Consider the following 14,004-nt stretch of genomic DNA (forward strand, 5'->3'; position numbering starts at 1 on the left):
CGGTTTATTGTTTTCGGGCGTCGACACGATTTCTATTTGCGCGTCTATCGCGTCGAAGTCCGAGTCCGTTCGTGTTATTTATTGAGAAAAAAAAGGAATTTATTGTATGTCGGCGCGTCACGTTGCAAGAAAAAGGGGCCCGTGGAGTCCCCAGGACGTAACAATGTTCTAGCTAATGCAAAATTTAAAGCTAAGAAAAACTTTTTGCTATTCCTATTATTTAATAGTCCACTACCATAACAAGAATAACAAAATGACAGAATAGAGCACAGTGAATAATAAAATTATGACACTACGCTTATTACAGTCATTCGAACAGATAAAGCAGCCCCAATAGCCAAATGATAGCAGTATGCCAGCAGTATGCACGCAGTTGTGATCAGCACTGTGGAGCAAATTCCACTCAGCTATGTCATCATAGTGAGTGAAGTACATAGTCACGATATGTAAATAAAACAACACAGCAAAAATATAGAAATTAATGAAGGATGAAATGACAATAGCGCGTTATGCTTCAAATCTGCTACATTTTTTGAGCAAGTTTTGCTTGATTGATACAATAATATTTGCATCACGGTATGACACATTTATATTTTCTGTGTTTTCTGTTTTTTGTCAACACTAGTTGACAAACAGATAACAGATTATATTTGTGTATTCTTGCATAATGTATTATTGCAAAGTCTGCATTTTACTTGCATAATGTATTATTGCAGACTTTGCAAACTATGCTCATTCAGTCTTGTTTATCTGAGAGATAAATAATCGAAACGGCATTCACATTAAAAATTCAAACAGTTCTCTACTATTATGAAACTTGTATAGAAAAATCACAAACAACTTCATAAAAACATATGACACTCGGATTTATTCAGGAAACAGAGATCATCTCTACTATCATAAATGTATACAGTAAGATGTCAAAATGTAACATGTATGTACACAGTTACTATTTGTGATTGTGTTGATGATTCATTATCAGTTCTCTGACAAACCTTGACCGCGTTTCATTTATATTACTTTACGTCAAATTATAATTACACAAAGAAGTAAAGAAGTAATCACAAAAAACTCTTTCTGCCATTATCCGTAATTTTTATAAGTCTTATAAACTGTATTTTTTTTTTTTATATTAACTTAACCATCGTGGAGTACACAGTGGCGTAGTAAGAGGGTCCGTCCCGGGCGCCGTCTTAACAAAGGCGCAATGGAGCAATATGTAAACGCATTTTTATTGCTTGAAGCTCGAGCGTTATTTAATTTAAAAAATTTACTAGACAGCGTAGCGTTTGAGTGACAATTGAGTTGAATGTTCGTTGTCGGTTCAGCATATCTTTCCTTTTTCGAAACAATCGAGTAGCGCAAAAACAGACAAGTCGTTCACACTTTTCTCAGTCTCCAACACAGACAACTGTGCGAACATATAGCCAAATGTTTTACGATCGAGATATCATTTCTTTTTTTTCTGCGTTTATTAACCCGCAGATCTTTAGTTTTTCTTGGATCTTTCAACAGAAAGTATTAAAACAGCGTGAGTTCTGTCTGAATTCTGTCCATAAAAGTGCACACGTGCTCACACTTATATACAGTAAACTCTCGCTATAGATTCGTTTAGTCTCTCGCTATAAATCCGCTTTCCCCTTCACACGTACTTTCACGCACACATAAGTCACTCTTCTACCATGTCTACCCGTGCAGAATCGCGGCGGCTTTACTCTGCAAAATTAAAATTTAGTTGATTAAAAGTTTTAAGTTTATTAAAGTTTATTCAAGTTTAAAGGTTATTAAAAGTTTTATTTAAAATTTAAACTTTATTGTTTAATTTTTTATGTGAATTGACTATAAAATTGATTATAAAAAAAGTAAAAGTGTAAAATAAAAAGATGTTAAGTACTAAATTAAGAGAACAGTTTGTTAGTTATTTAAGTGATCATTATCAGAATAATCTAATAAAGAAGGCACGAGGGAGAAAGACCGCTTCGGGCGCTGTCTTTTCTTACTACGCCACTGGGAGTACATATCTTATCTCCGGTCAAAGTTTCTTTCTGTCGTCTACCTGATAAAGAGAAAAGAAAAGAGAGAATGGACTGGCATATATATATATATATATATATATATATATACTGGCATAGTATTTGCAGTATCAATCTAACTTCTCTTTGATAAAGTGTAGTCAGATAATATAGTGGTTTTACGTTTTGTTCTAAACCCGACGTTTGAGTGTATAAACATTTGTTGTACCTTGTAATGTTCGTCAAAAAGGTCATGCGTAACTGACCTTCAGTGCTTTATATTAAAATCACCATTTTTAAAACAAAGATCAAGCAGACTGAAAAGAAAGAAAAGTTACCATAATTCGAAACGTTCTCGAAAAACCAAAAACAAAACTACAACTAAAACAAACTTTGAAGTACTTCAAATCTACTCAAATCAAAACAAAACTCTTGTTATACTACAAAACATGATCGAAACAATAATATTATTTTTGATTGTTTTTACAATAATGTATGATTTTTATTTACACCATACAAGAAATGGGCGACTTATCGATCTTATACCAGGTCCACCTAGTATTCCAGTTCTCGGCTCGGCACATTTTGGTCAAGTTTCACAAGGCAAATATAATGTGTTTACACAATTTGTTAAAAAGAAGTAACCTACATTTTTTATACGGTGCACTTTTACCGAAGTATTATCTACTACATTTAGTACATTTTTCAGAGGATGCATGGCATCTTATACGTTTTTACACGGACTGTAAATATCCTATTGCAAAAATCTGGTTGGGTTTTACTTATGCTGTATCTATTCGTCATCCAGACGATCTAGAGGTACTAAAATATAAGACAGGTGTACTTCTTCGCGAACGTACATTGGCAATCTAAAATGAACTAAGCAATTACTGTTATCATCTATTATTCGGAAGACAAGATTACTCAAAATCTAGAATACATATATGACATATTTTATAAAATCATTATGTGCTGAAATTAGATAGCAGAAGAACTTATTTTCACTATCGTACCTCTTGCAATTTCAGAAAGTTTTAAGCAGCACGAAACACTTCGAGAAAAGTAGAATATACGATGCATTACGTCCATGGCTTAACGACGGTCTTCTCACCAGCAATGGTAATATAACAACATCACCATAGCTGTAGTTGATAATAATTTCGTAATCACTAATATATTATGATCAATTATTTTATTTTATGTAAAACAACCGACTTAATATAAAACTTTGCAACTGTTTATGTTATAAATAGAATTCACAAAACCATGTACATCCCTGATAAGAAAACATTTTACAAAATTATGTGACAAAATCTTGCACTAAAATTGTAATTTGCAATTATACAGATATATTTTAGGAAATAGATGTAAAAATATTGATCTTTTATAAAATATTTGTAATTGTTTGCAAAATTACTTTCCAAATACTATTTTGGCAAAAGAATAACGATATAGCAAATCATCTTAGAAGTATATTTGCAAAATCAATTTCAAAAAAGAATTGTCCAATAAGTGACACAAAACTTTCAGCTATGTGATGGTTAAAATATAATAAAAATATAATTGCATATGAAGAAATCAACTTAATTCATGTATATACTTACGGAAATGCATAACGACTTTCTCGCAATTTTTGACACCTATTATTTACACAATTTTTTTTTGACAAAACTGTTGCGTCATGGCGAATCATCTTAGTGCAATCATTGCAGGATCGTCGTTATTCATAATGCCTTTTTTGTGCAATATTTTCACAATTTGCCTATTAGGGTATAAAAACGTGATCTCAAAATTTTTATCATTCAAACGTATCTTTTAACCTGAATTATATCATTTTGTTCTTTCTTCAGGGAGCAAATGGCATACTCGTCGAAAATTGCTAACGCCAACATTTCATTTTACAATATTGCGGCAATTTATTGACGTTTTGATCGAAGAGGGTAACCATATGATAACATCTCTGAAAGAATGTGAAGGAACAGTTATAAAAGATTTAGTCCCATTTCTTAGCGAGCACACACTAAATGCAATATGCGGTAAACTATCATATTTTCTGTCATATCTGTGTGTGTAAGAATATTTACTTTTACGAACAATCATACTCAATACAGAATTTATTATTCGAAGATAACACATCGGTGTTACTATATTATACATGATGACACAATAAATATGCGATAAAAGAATATATGTAACGTTCGAAATCTCTATGCAAAGTGTTTAATATGATAAAACTGTGCTAAATGTACTTTTAGAAACCGCCATGGGTATTTCTTTGCGCAGTTGTGACACGTTTCAGGAACAGTATCGAAAATCAATAGAAGATATGGGTAACTTTATTGTATACAGGTAATTGACGCATATACATTTTTATAATATACGTTATATACATATACAGGGTGTCCGACAATTAGTGTAAAATCTCTCGTTGGCAAGTAGAGGAAATAAAACTGAGTCGAAAAGTCTTGAACCATTTTTTTCTATTACATATAATAAAGGAGTAATTATTGAATAAATCAAGCCAATCAGAGCCGACTTTTAGCAGAACGCACGTCAGTGAGCCGCGCGCTCACGCACACCAGGCGCGTGGTTCACTGACGTACGTTCTGCTAAAAGTCGGCTCTGATTGGCTTGATTTATTCAATAATTACTCCTTTATTATATGTAATAGAAAAAAATGGTTCAAGACTTTTCGACTCAGTTTTATTTCCTCTACTTGCCAACGAGAGATTTTACACTAATTGTCGGACACCCTGTATATGTATATAACGTATATTATAAAAATGTATATGCGTCAATTTTTCGACTCAGTTTTACATCTTCTACTTGCCTACGAGAGATTTTACATTAATTGTCGGATACCCTGTATGTGTGTGTGTCGTACAATTTAAAAAACGACTTCATACTAAGATTCCAAGTTACTTATCCTTTCTCTTAAATTAAACTAGACCAAACATAATTTTTTTTATAAACGTTCCATATATTAAATTAGAATGTCTATAGATTTTAAGTGATTATGATGTGCAGAATACAATCTCCTTGGCTGTATCCTGAGTGGTCGTTCGCATTATCTCCAACAGGTAGACAGCAAGCTAAAGCGTTGAAGATATTACATGGATTTACTGAAAAAGTGTGTCAAATGCTTTTGCTGATTAATTTAATTTTCAATATGCTAAATTATATATATGCAAATATAACAAAAAGTAAAGAATATTAAAAAAATACTTTTTTTATTTACATAGGTCATTAAAGAAAAAAAACTTTATCACGAACACACAGAAGACCGATATTTAAAAAACTTAGGAAGTACTACATCGACAAAAGTAGATGATTTAGAAGTGATCGAAAGTAAGACAATCAAATATTATTGCTGTTGAGATTTGATACGAATACAAAAAATGAGAATTTAACGATACTTTAATGAGATGATATTCAATAAATATTATCTATTGGTGCTTTGTAGCTTCTATGGTTTAGTTTATAATTTGATTTACATCAAATTTTTTACAAACCAATGTACAATTAAAAGCAACTATACACATTTTTTACCTTAGTTCACAAAAAGCGACTCGCTATGTTGGATCTTTTAATAGCGGCATCTCGAGAAAATCATATAACCGATTTGGATATAAGAGAAGAAGTCGACACTTTTATGTTTGAGGCATGTATATGTGTAGTTTATATATTTATATCTATTAAATATACTTAACATATATACATCTTTTTTTTTCTATAGTATATTCGAAGATGTAAAAATACTAACATTTAACGAGAAATGGATGTGGGTGTGTATAATTACAGGGTCACGATACTACGGCAATGAGTATGTGCTTTACTTTGCTATTACTAGCTGAGCACAAAGAGATTCAGGTACTTTGTGATAAATATGATAAAGAATCGATAACGTCTTTCTTTATTTAAATCGGTTCTTTTTGAAACTATTTTTGTTGTTACATATTTTTCTCTATATTTAATTCTAAACAAAATTAGTCAGAGTATATATCTTTTTCAAGTAAATACAGATGATATTATCATTATATTTATATATATAAATGTTATTTATATAATTACAAGCACCAGAATAACATAACGTTCAATAATATATAGGATCGTGTTAGAACTGAAGTTAATGATGTGATGAATGAGAATGAAGGAAAATTGACTATGGCATCTTTACAAAACCTACCATATTTAGAGAGATGTTTGAAAGAAGCGCTGCGACTGTATCCCAGTGTGCATTTCATATCGCGCGTTACTGCAGAAGATATACAATTTCGTACGTATTAGTGATAGAGTATACGGATTTGTAATATGTTATTACTTAAGTTACATAGATTACGATACGTTGCATATCACTGTATTGTGCACACGTGTACACACATACATATATATATATAATTTTTTTGTCTTTTATAGAGTCGTATACAGTTCCAGCTAACACAATTTTGCACCTTAATATCTATGGCGTCCACAGAGATGCTAACTTCTGGCCGAACCCGGACGTATTCGATCCCGATCGATTTTTGCCTGACCGAATGCAAAATCGCCATTCTTATTGCTACTTACCGTTTAGTGCGGGATCACGGAATTGCATAGGTAAATAGCGTAATTTGTTTGTTTGTCTGACAAAAAAAATTTGTTCTGATTTGTTGCGCGTTCGGCAGGTCAACGGTTTGCTATGTACGAAATGAAGGCTATTGTCGCACCTCTGGTGCATCACTTTTACTTGGAACCTGTTGATTACTTGAAGAATCTTAAGATAAAGATTGATTTGACACTTCGTCCTGCTCATCCGGTTCGTGTAAAATTTGTGCCGGTCAAATAAATATCAAGACAACTAAAGACATGGGACAACTTGTTTTTTTGGTTATAAACTGTTATATATTAAAGATTGTATGTATAGGTGAAATATATAAAAAAATATTTTATAAAAAATATATTATTACCCACACATACCCAAGCAACCAGCTGACGTTGTAATGACGCAAATATACGTGACTTTTGCTACCAATTGGTTAGTATGACCTAAATCTGACGTTATTCTGAACGTCATAACATTGACGTCAGTATATACGTCACACTTATACGTCATACATGATGTAACTACTCACATAGCACAAATGTTTCCGCAACGAGTTTTCTGAAACTTAGCAACGTTTCGTTAAAAGTCTTTAAAACGTCGTAGTAACGTAGCGAGAACGTCGAAATTTAAATTGCGATTCGACTTTTTGTAGTAACGTATAAGAAACATTCAGAAAACGTTACTGAAATCGTTGATGCATTCGCAAAGTTTTTAATGTTTAATTTTTCATAAACATTGTAAAATACATTTAAACTACATGCAGTTAAACCAAGAGGATATTCTCCAGGAAGGAGTGATTGAAGCTTAAGCTTAATCCTGATTAAACAATATCCTGAGAATTTGTTATAATATTATTATTTAATATACATTTCTACAACATTGCTGGAACATTTCGACGAAATATTGATATTGTATGTCTCTAAAACATATCTGCAATATTATATTGCAACTTGCAACGTTTCTGACATATTACTGGAAGCTGTGATTGTTTATGGGGTCATTTAATATTATTTACTATTTAGCACGTTGCATACATCGCATTGTATCTTATATATAATATGACACATCATTTTTGCTACGTTGTTGTAAAACCATAAAAATTTTTGTTTAAAACATAAATGCTTTGTTTTCAAAATGTATTATATCAACAAAAAACAGTTTGTGTGCGTAACATTTTTACTATATAATAATTATATATACTAAACTACTATATAATAATTATATATACTAAAATTGATACATATAAATGTGTATACATATTTTTCTATATCATTTGCAATATATTTATTAAAAAGTAACTTTAATAATTAGTATATGTTAACAACAAATTTGTTCGCGTTGTAAAAATGTATTTTAAATTATATTTAATAATAATACTAATACTAAAAGAATCAGTTTTACTCAATGATGCAGATACATTGCACTACAATATTTTTAATAAAAGAATAATTTAGATAAATAATAACTGAAATGTGTAGAGTAGCTTGAGAATAAGTAGAGAAAAGAATTACATTTTAGTAAGGAACAAGTAGATTTGCGGACTGAGTGCAGTGGCTGCGAATATGGAAGTGTCTCGAGTTTCAAATCTTATCATCTCTTCAAGAAGTTTTCCGGATTCAGTACCTTTCATCAAGTTAATTAATTGATCGACAAACTGAATCAGGCTTCCAAAGATTAATTCGAATAAAATCTCGAATTAATTTCCCTCTTACAAAGTGCTAGTTTTTTTTTACATATTATCGTAATATTACTGTGATTCATTTCGGCAAACATTTTAATAATATTGTGATATTACATTAATATTACGATAATATTTCTATTATATTAAAGTGCAATATTGCATTAGAAAAACAATATTACTCTGTGATATTGTGATAATATTACTTGCTGTGTGGGATGTCACGTTAATCACGTTACGTCAGATTAATGACGTAAAAAATGGTCACTAACCTGACGTTATTTTTGACGAGACAAACTCACGTCGTCATTACCGTTAATATTACGTCATAAACTAACGTCAACGGGTCAAAACCTGATTTTATATTAACGTATCAGCTGATTGCCTAGACAGTTATTTACGGACACATAATGAAAGTGAAAATTGTCCATATATAAAGAACTTTGTTTCAAGGCGTCTTTAAAAAGTACCGCATACACGTGCAGAACATAAAATATTTTATAAAGATTTGTTTGTTTTAAACTTATTTAAAAGTTGGTTCAACAAATTGATTTAATTACATGTGTCATTCCGATTTCCTTTTTTTGTGCAAGTTTTATAGGTAATAATGTTTGCAGCTAGCTCAATTTAAACTAGTTCGGGAAAGTTTGTTCAGGACATGGCTGATTTTTCAAAATCTAATCTTTACCGCAAAACTTTTTATATCAATTTTTGCACTTTTCGTGATTTACAACATTATCATCACATAATGTGTCAAATTCTTTTGATGTAGAAGTGTTTTTTTTTAAATGAAATTCTAGACGAATTATATATATATAATGTATATAGTATATACATATGTATATGTATATATGTATATATATACATTATATACATATATATACATATGTATATATATACATATATACATATGTATATATTATATATACATATACATATTATATATATACATTATATATGTATATATAATCTAGCTGATGCAACATTTACAGTTAAAAATCCTTTTTGCTATTATCGATATTTAATAGTCCAAAATATCATAACAAGAATAACAAGATGACGGAATAGAGTACATTGAATAATAAAACTGTGATATTACGCTTATTATAGTCATTCGAACAGATAAAGCAAATAAATAACCGAAACGGCATTCATTAAAAACACAAAAAACCCTCGAATATTATGACACTTTTATGGAAAAATCACAATCAACTTGATAAAAATATTAATGAAATTCAGATTTATTCAGGAAACAAAGATTATCTCTACTCATCATATCAGTAAGATGTCAAAATGTAACATGTATGTACATAGCTACTATTTATGATTCTGTTGATGATTAATTATCAATTCTCTGACAAACCTTGATCGCTTTTCCTTTATATTATTTTATAAAAGTGTTAAAAATGTTTTAAAGTGATAATGATTATTTTTCTTCTCTGCGCGTAAGCGATAACTCCTTCGCAGACATCACGTCACCTTCGGCAGTAAACGACATTAACAAAAAATTTGATGTTTTTGTGTTCATGAAGTATTAAAAATATCTAGTTATAAAATTGTAGCCATTTACATAAACTAGCTTGCTATCTCGTATTAGGCGACTATCTCAGAAGGCACCTTTACCCTATGTGCATAGCTAGTGTTTGTGATTGTTTTAATTATTGTAATGATTAATTATAAGTTTTCTGACAAAGCTTGATCGCTTTTCATTTATATTACTTTACGTCAAACAATACTTACACAAATAAGTGAAAAAGTAATTACAAAAACCTCTTTCTGCCATTGTCTGTAGTATTTATAAGTCTTATAAAACTATTTTTCTTGTTTTATATAAACTTAAAAATTTTGGAGTACATAACTTGTCAAGGCTCCGTTCAAAGTTTCTTACTGCCGTCTAACCGATAAAGAGAAAAGAAGGGAGAGAAATAAAAGTATATATATTGGCATAATACTTGCAGTATCTATCTAAACTTCTCTCTAATCACGTGCAGTCAGATAATATAGTGATTTTACGTTTTATTCCAAAAACGACTTTTGAGTGTATAAATATTTGTTGTAACTTGTAATGTACGTCAAGAAGTTCATGCGCAACTCTGACAGTGCTTTATATTAAAATCACCATTTTCAAACCAAACGTCAAGCAGACTGAAGAGAAAGAAAAGTTACCATAATTCAAAACGTTCACAACTTTGAAGTACTTCAAATCTACTCAAATCAAAACAAAACTCTTTTTATACTACAAAACATGATCATAACAATAATATTTTGGTCGACTGTTTTTATACTACTGTATGATTTTTATGTACACCGTACAAGAACTGGGCGACTTATCGATCTTATACCAGGTCCACCTCGTATTCCAGTTTTTGGCTCAGTACTTTTAGCTCACGGTTCACAAGGCAAGTATAATGTGCTTCTTTTTACACAATTTGTTAAAAAGAAATAACCTACATTTTTTATACGGTGCACTTGTACCGAAGTATTATCTACTACATTTAGTACATTTTTCAGAGGAAGCATGGCATCTTGTACGTTATTACACGAACAATTATTATCCTGTTGCAAAATGCTGGTTAGGTTTTATGCATAGTGTATCCATTCGTCATCCAGACGATCTAGAGGTATTAAAATAGCAGAAATATATTTTTCCGCGATTGTACACTGTCAATCTGTCGATTTCACTTAAGAATTAGTGTTATCATTTAGTATTAAAAAGAATACAATTACTCATACTCGACAATATATTTATGAAATAAAATATTTAAAAAAAAATTATTTGTGTTTTAACATTAAACTTAGAAAAACATAATAGGTTTAATATAGTTTCTCTTAATTTCTGTAATTTCAGAAAGTCTTAAGCAGTACAAAACATCTCGACAAAAATATACTATACGACATGTTACGTCCGTGGCTTAACGATGGACTTCTTACTAGCAAAGGTAATATATACCGACATTACCATAGCTATAAGTTTTATTAATATCGTAATTAAATATTATAAATTGATATATTATATTATTGACCATAGCCCAACCAAATTAATGTAACAATTTACAACTATATTTATACTACAAATAATATGAGTACAATATGTTCCGGACGTATTTTTTACTGTCTTATTATATATGATCTTGTTTTTTTAAGGGACCAAATGGTACAGTCGAAGAAAAATATTAACGCCAGCATTTCATTTTAATATACTGCAACAATTCGTTGACGTTTTTGTCGAAGAGAGCAACCATATGATAACATCTCTGAAAGAATGTGAAGGAACAGTTATAAAAGATTTAGTCCCATTTCTTAGCGAGCACACACTAAATGCAATATGCGGTAAATTATCATATTTTCTGTCATATCTGTATATGTAAGAATATCTAATTTTACAAACAATCATACTCAAAAGAGAATTTATTATTCGAAGGTAACATATCGGTGTTACTATATTATACATGATGACACAATAAATATGTATAAATAAAGGTCACTATGTAACGTTCGAAATCTCTATGCAAAGTGTTTAGTATGATACAGCTGTGCTAAATGTACTTTTAGAAACCGCCATGGGTATTTCTTTGCGTAGTTGTGACGCGTTCCAGGGACAATATCGAAAAGCAGTAGAAGATATGGGTCGCTTTGTTGTAGAAAGGTAATTGACGCATGTACATTTCTGTAGTATATGTTATATATATATATATAATATCTATATGTATAGTATTTTTTACAATAAGGCTTCATACTAAAATTCCAAGGTAAGTGTTCTTTCTTCTATTTTAAACTAGAACAAATATAATTTCTTTACAAGCAATCTATATATATATTATATTAGAATATCTATAAATTTAAAGTGATTATAACGCGCAGAATATGCTCTCCTTGGCTGTATTTCGCATGGGTGTTCGCATTATCTCCAACAGGTAGAAAGCAAGCTAAAGCGTTGAAAATATTACATGGATTTACTGAAAAAGTATGTAAAATACCTTTGCTTTATAACGTAATTTGCAATACTCATGATTATAAATGCATGTATAACAAAACCTCAACAATATAAAAAAATGTATTTTTTCTATTCATATATATAGGTCATTAAAGAAAGGAAACTATATCACGAACGCACACAGAACCAATATTTAAAAAACATTGAAACTGGTATATCGACAGAAATAGATGATGTAGAAGTGATCGGAAGTACGTAAAACAATCAAATATTATTGTTGTTGAGATCTGATACAAATATAAAAAATTCAATTTTACCGATATTTGCATAAAATAAAATAAAATGTATACAAAAACCTATAAAATTAGGAGCGTGATGCAACTGTACATATTTTTTAACTTAGTTCGTAAAAAGCGACTCGCTATGTTGGATCTTCTAATAGCGGCATCTCGTGAAAATAATATAACCGATTTGGACATTAGAGAGGAAGTCGACACCTTCATGTTCGAGGCATGTATACGTGTAGTATGCGCCTAAGTTGTTTTTATAGTGTTCAGATACATGTAATTACTGAAAAATAGATACTGTAATTACAGGGTCACGATACTACGGCAATGGGTGTGTGTTTTGCTTTACTCTTACTAGCTGAGCACAAGGATGTTCAGGTACTTTGTGATATATAAATAAAACTGCGCGAAATGTGAACAACATCAATGAAGACAGTTTATTTTATTCAGATTGCTATTTATTTGTGACATATCTTTCTTTATATATACGTTTAACAAACTTAGTAAAAGAATATATTTTTTAGAAGAAAATAAAGATGATATTCTCAAGAAACCTCCGAACCTTCATACAAAACGTTTATAATTAAATCAGCAAAATAACACAACTTTTAATAATATATAGGATCGTGTCAGGACTGAAGTTGTTGATGTGATGAAAGAAACTGAAGGCAAATTAACTATGGCGTCCTTACAAAAGCTACCGTATTTAGAAAGATGCTTAAAAGAAGTGATGCGATTGTATCCCAGTGTACATTTCATATCGCGCCGTAATACAGAAGAGATACAATGTCGTACGTATTAGTGATAGAGTATACGGGTTTGTAATATGTTATTACTTAAGTCATAGATTACGGTACGTTGCATATCACTGTATTGTGCACACGTGTACATACACACACACACATATATATATATTTTTTTTTGTCTTATATAGAGTCGTATACGATTCCAGTTGACACGATTTTGCACCTTAATATCTATGGCGTCCACAGAGATGCTAACTTCTGGCCGAACCCGGAAGTATTCGATCCGGATCGATTTTTGCCTGAGCAAATGCAAAATCGCCATCCTTACTGCTACCTACCGTTCAGTGCGGGACCACGGAATTGCATAGGTAACTAGCGTAATTTGTTTGTTTTTCTGACGAGAAAACATTTTTTCTGATTCGTTGCGCGTGCTGCAGGTCAACGGTTCGCTATGTACGAAATGAAGGCTATTGTCGCACCTCTGGTGCATCACTTTTACTTGGAACCTGTTGATTACTTGAAGAATCTTAAGATTAAGATTGATTTGATACTTCGTCCTGCTCATCCGGTTCGTGTAAAATTCGTGCCGATCAAATAAATATCAGAAAACTAAAGAAAAGAGGCAACTCGAATACTTGGTTATAAGCAGTTATTAAAAATTTTTTATATAAGTGCATAAATTTTATATATACATAATAACTAGATATAAAATAAATAAGTAAAAATATATATGTATAACTAGATATAAAATAGATTAGTAAACAG

The 14,004-nt window shown here is 30.7% G+C and overlaps 1 protein-coding gene across 5 annotated transcripts; it reads left to right on the plus strand.

The window, feature by feature from the left end:
- Positions 1 to 2,154: 2,154 nt before the first annotated feature.
- Positions 2,155 to 13,852, plus strand: LOC109857580 (cytochrome P450 4C1-like). Of its 5 annotated transcripts, none has more exons than XM_020434037.1 (12): positions 2,155 to 2,615; positions 2,722 to 2,831; positions 3,041 to 3,131; positions 3,863 to 4,048; positions 4,268 to 4,361; positions 5,040 to 5,142; positions 5,255 to 5,360; positions 5,567 to 5,673; positions 12,803 to 12,871; positions 13,116 to 13,284; positions 13,428 to 13,607; positions 13,677 to 13,852. In XM_020434037.1, exons 1-12 carry the CDS (start codon positions 2,462 to 2,464, stop codon positions 13,835 to 13,837), a joined length of 1,530 nt encoding a protein of 509 aa, XP_020289626.1. In that variant the 5' UTR covers positions 2,155 to 2,461; the 3' UTR covers positions 13,838 to 13,852. The 5 variants fall into 5 exon arrangements, with proteins under 5 accessions (XP_020289626.1, XP_020289625.1, XP_020289624.1 ...); XM_020434036.1 differs by lacking the exons at positions 5,255 to 5,360; positions 5,567 to 5,673 and adding exons at positions 12,352 to 12,457; positions 12,610 to 12,716; XM_020434035.1 differs by lacking the exons at positions 12,803 to 12,871; positions 13,116 to 13,284; positions 13,428 to 13,607; positions 13,677 to 13,852 and adding exons at positions 5,814 to 5,882; positions 6,120 to 6,288; positions 6,429 to 6,608; positions 6,677 to 6,937.
- Positions 13,853 to 14,004: the final 152 nt, after the last annotated feature.

This window comes from Pseudomyrmex gracilis, unplaced genomic scaffold (assembly GCF_002006095.1).
Source record: "Pseudomyrmex gracilis isolate BER0280 unplaced genomic scaffold, ASM200609v1 scaffold_164, whole genome shotgun sequence".
Classification (NCBI taxonomy): Eukaryota; Metazoa; Arthropoda; class Insecta; order Hymenoptera; family Formicidae; genus Pseudomyrmex; species Pseudomyrmex gracilis.

Coding starts and splice junctions, on each gene's coding strand:
- LOC109857580 (XM_020434037.1), top strand. CDS start 2,462: ATGATCGAAACAATAATATTATTTTTGATTGTTTTTACAATAATGTAT. Junction 3,132..3,862: donor CGGTCTTCTCACCAGCAATG/GTAATATAACAA, acceptor TTCTTTCTTCAG/GGAGCAAATGGCATACTCGT. Junction 5,361..5,566: donor TGATTTAGAAGTGATCGAAA/GTAAGACAATCA, acceptor TTTTTACCTTAG/TTCACAAAAAGCGACTCGCT.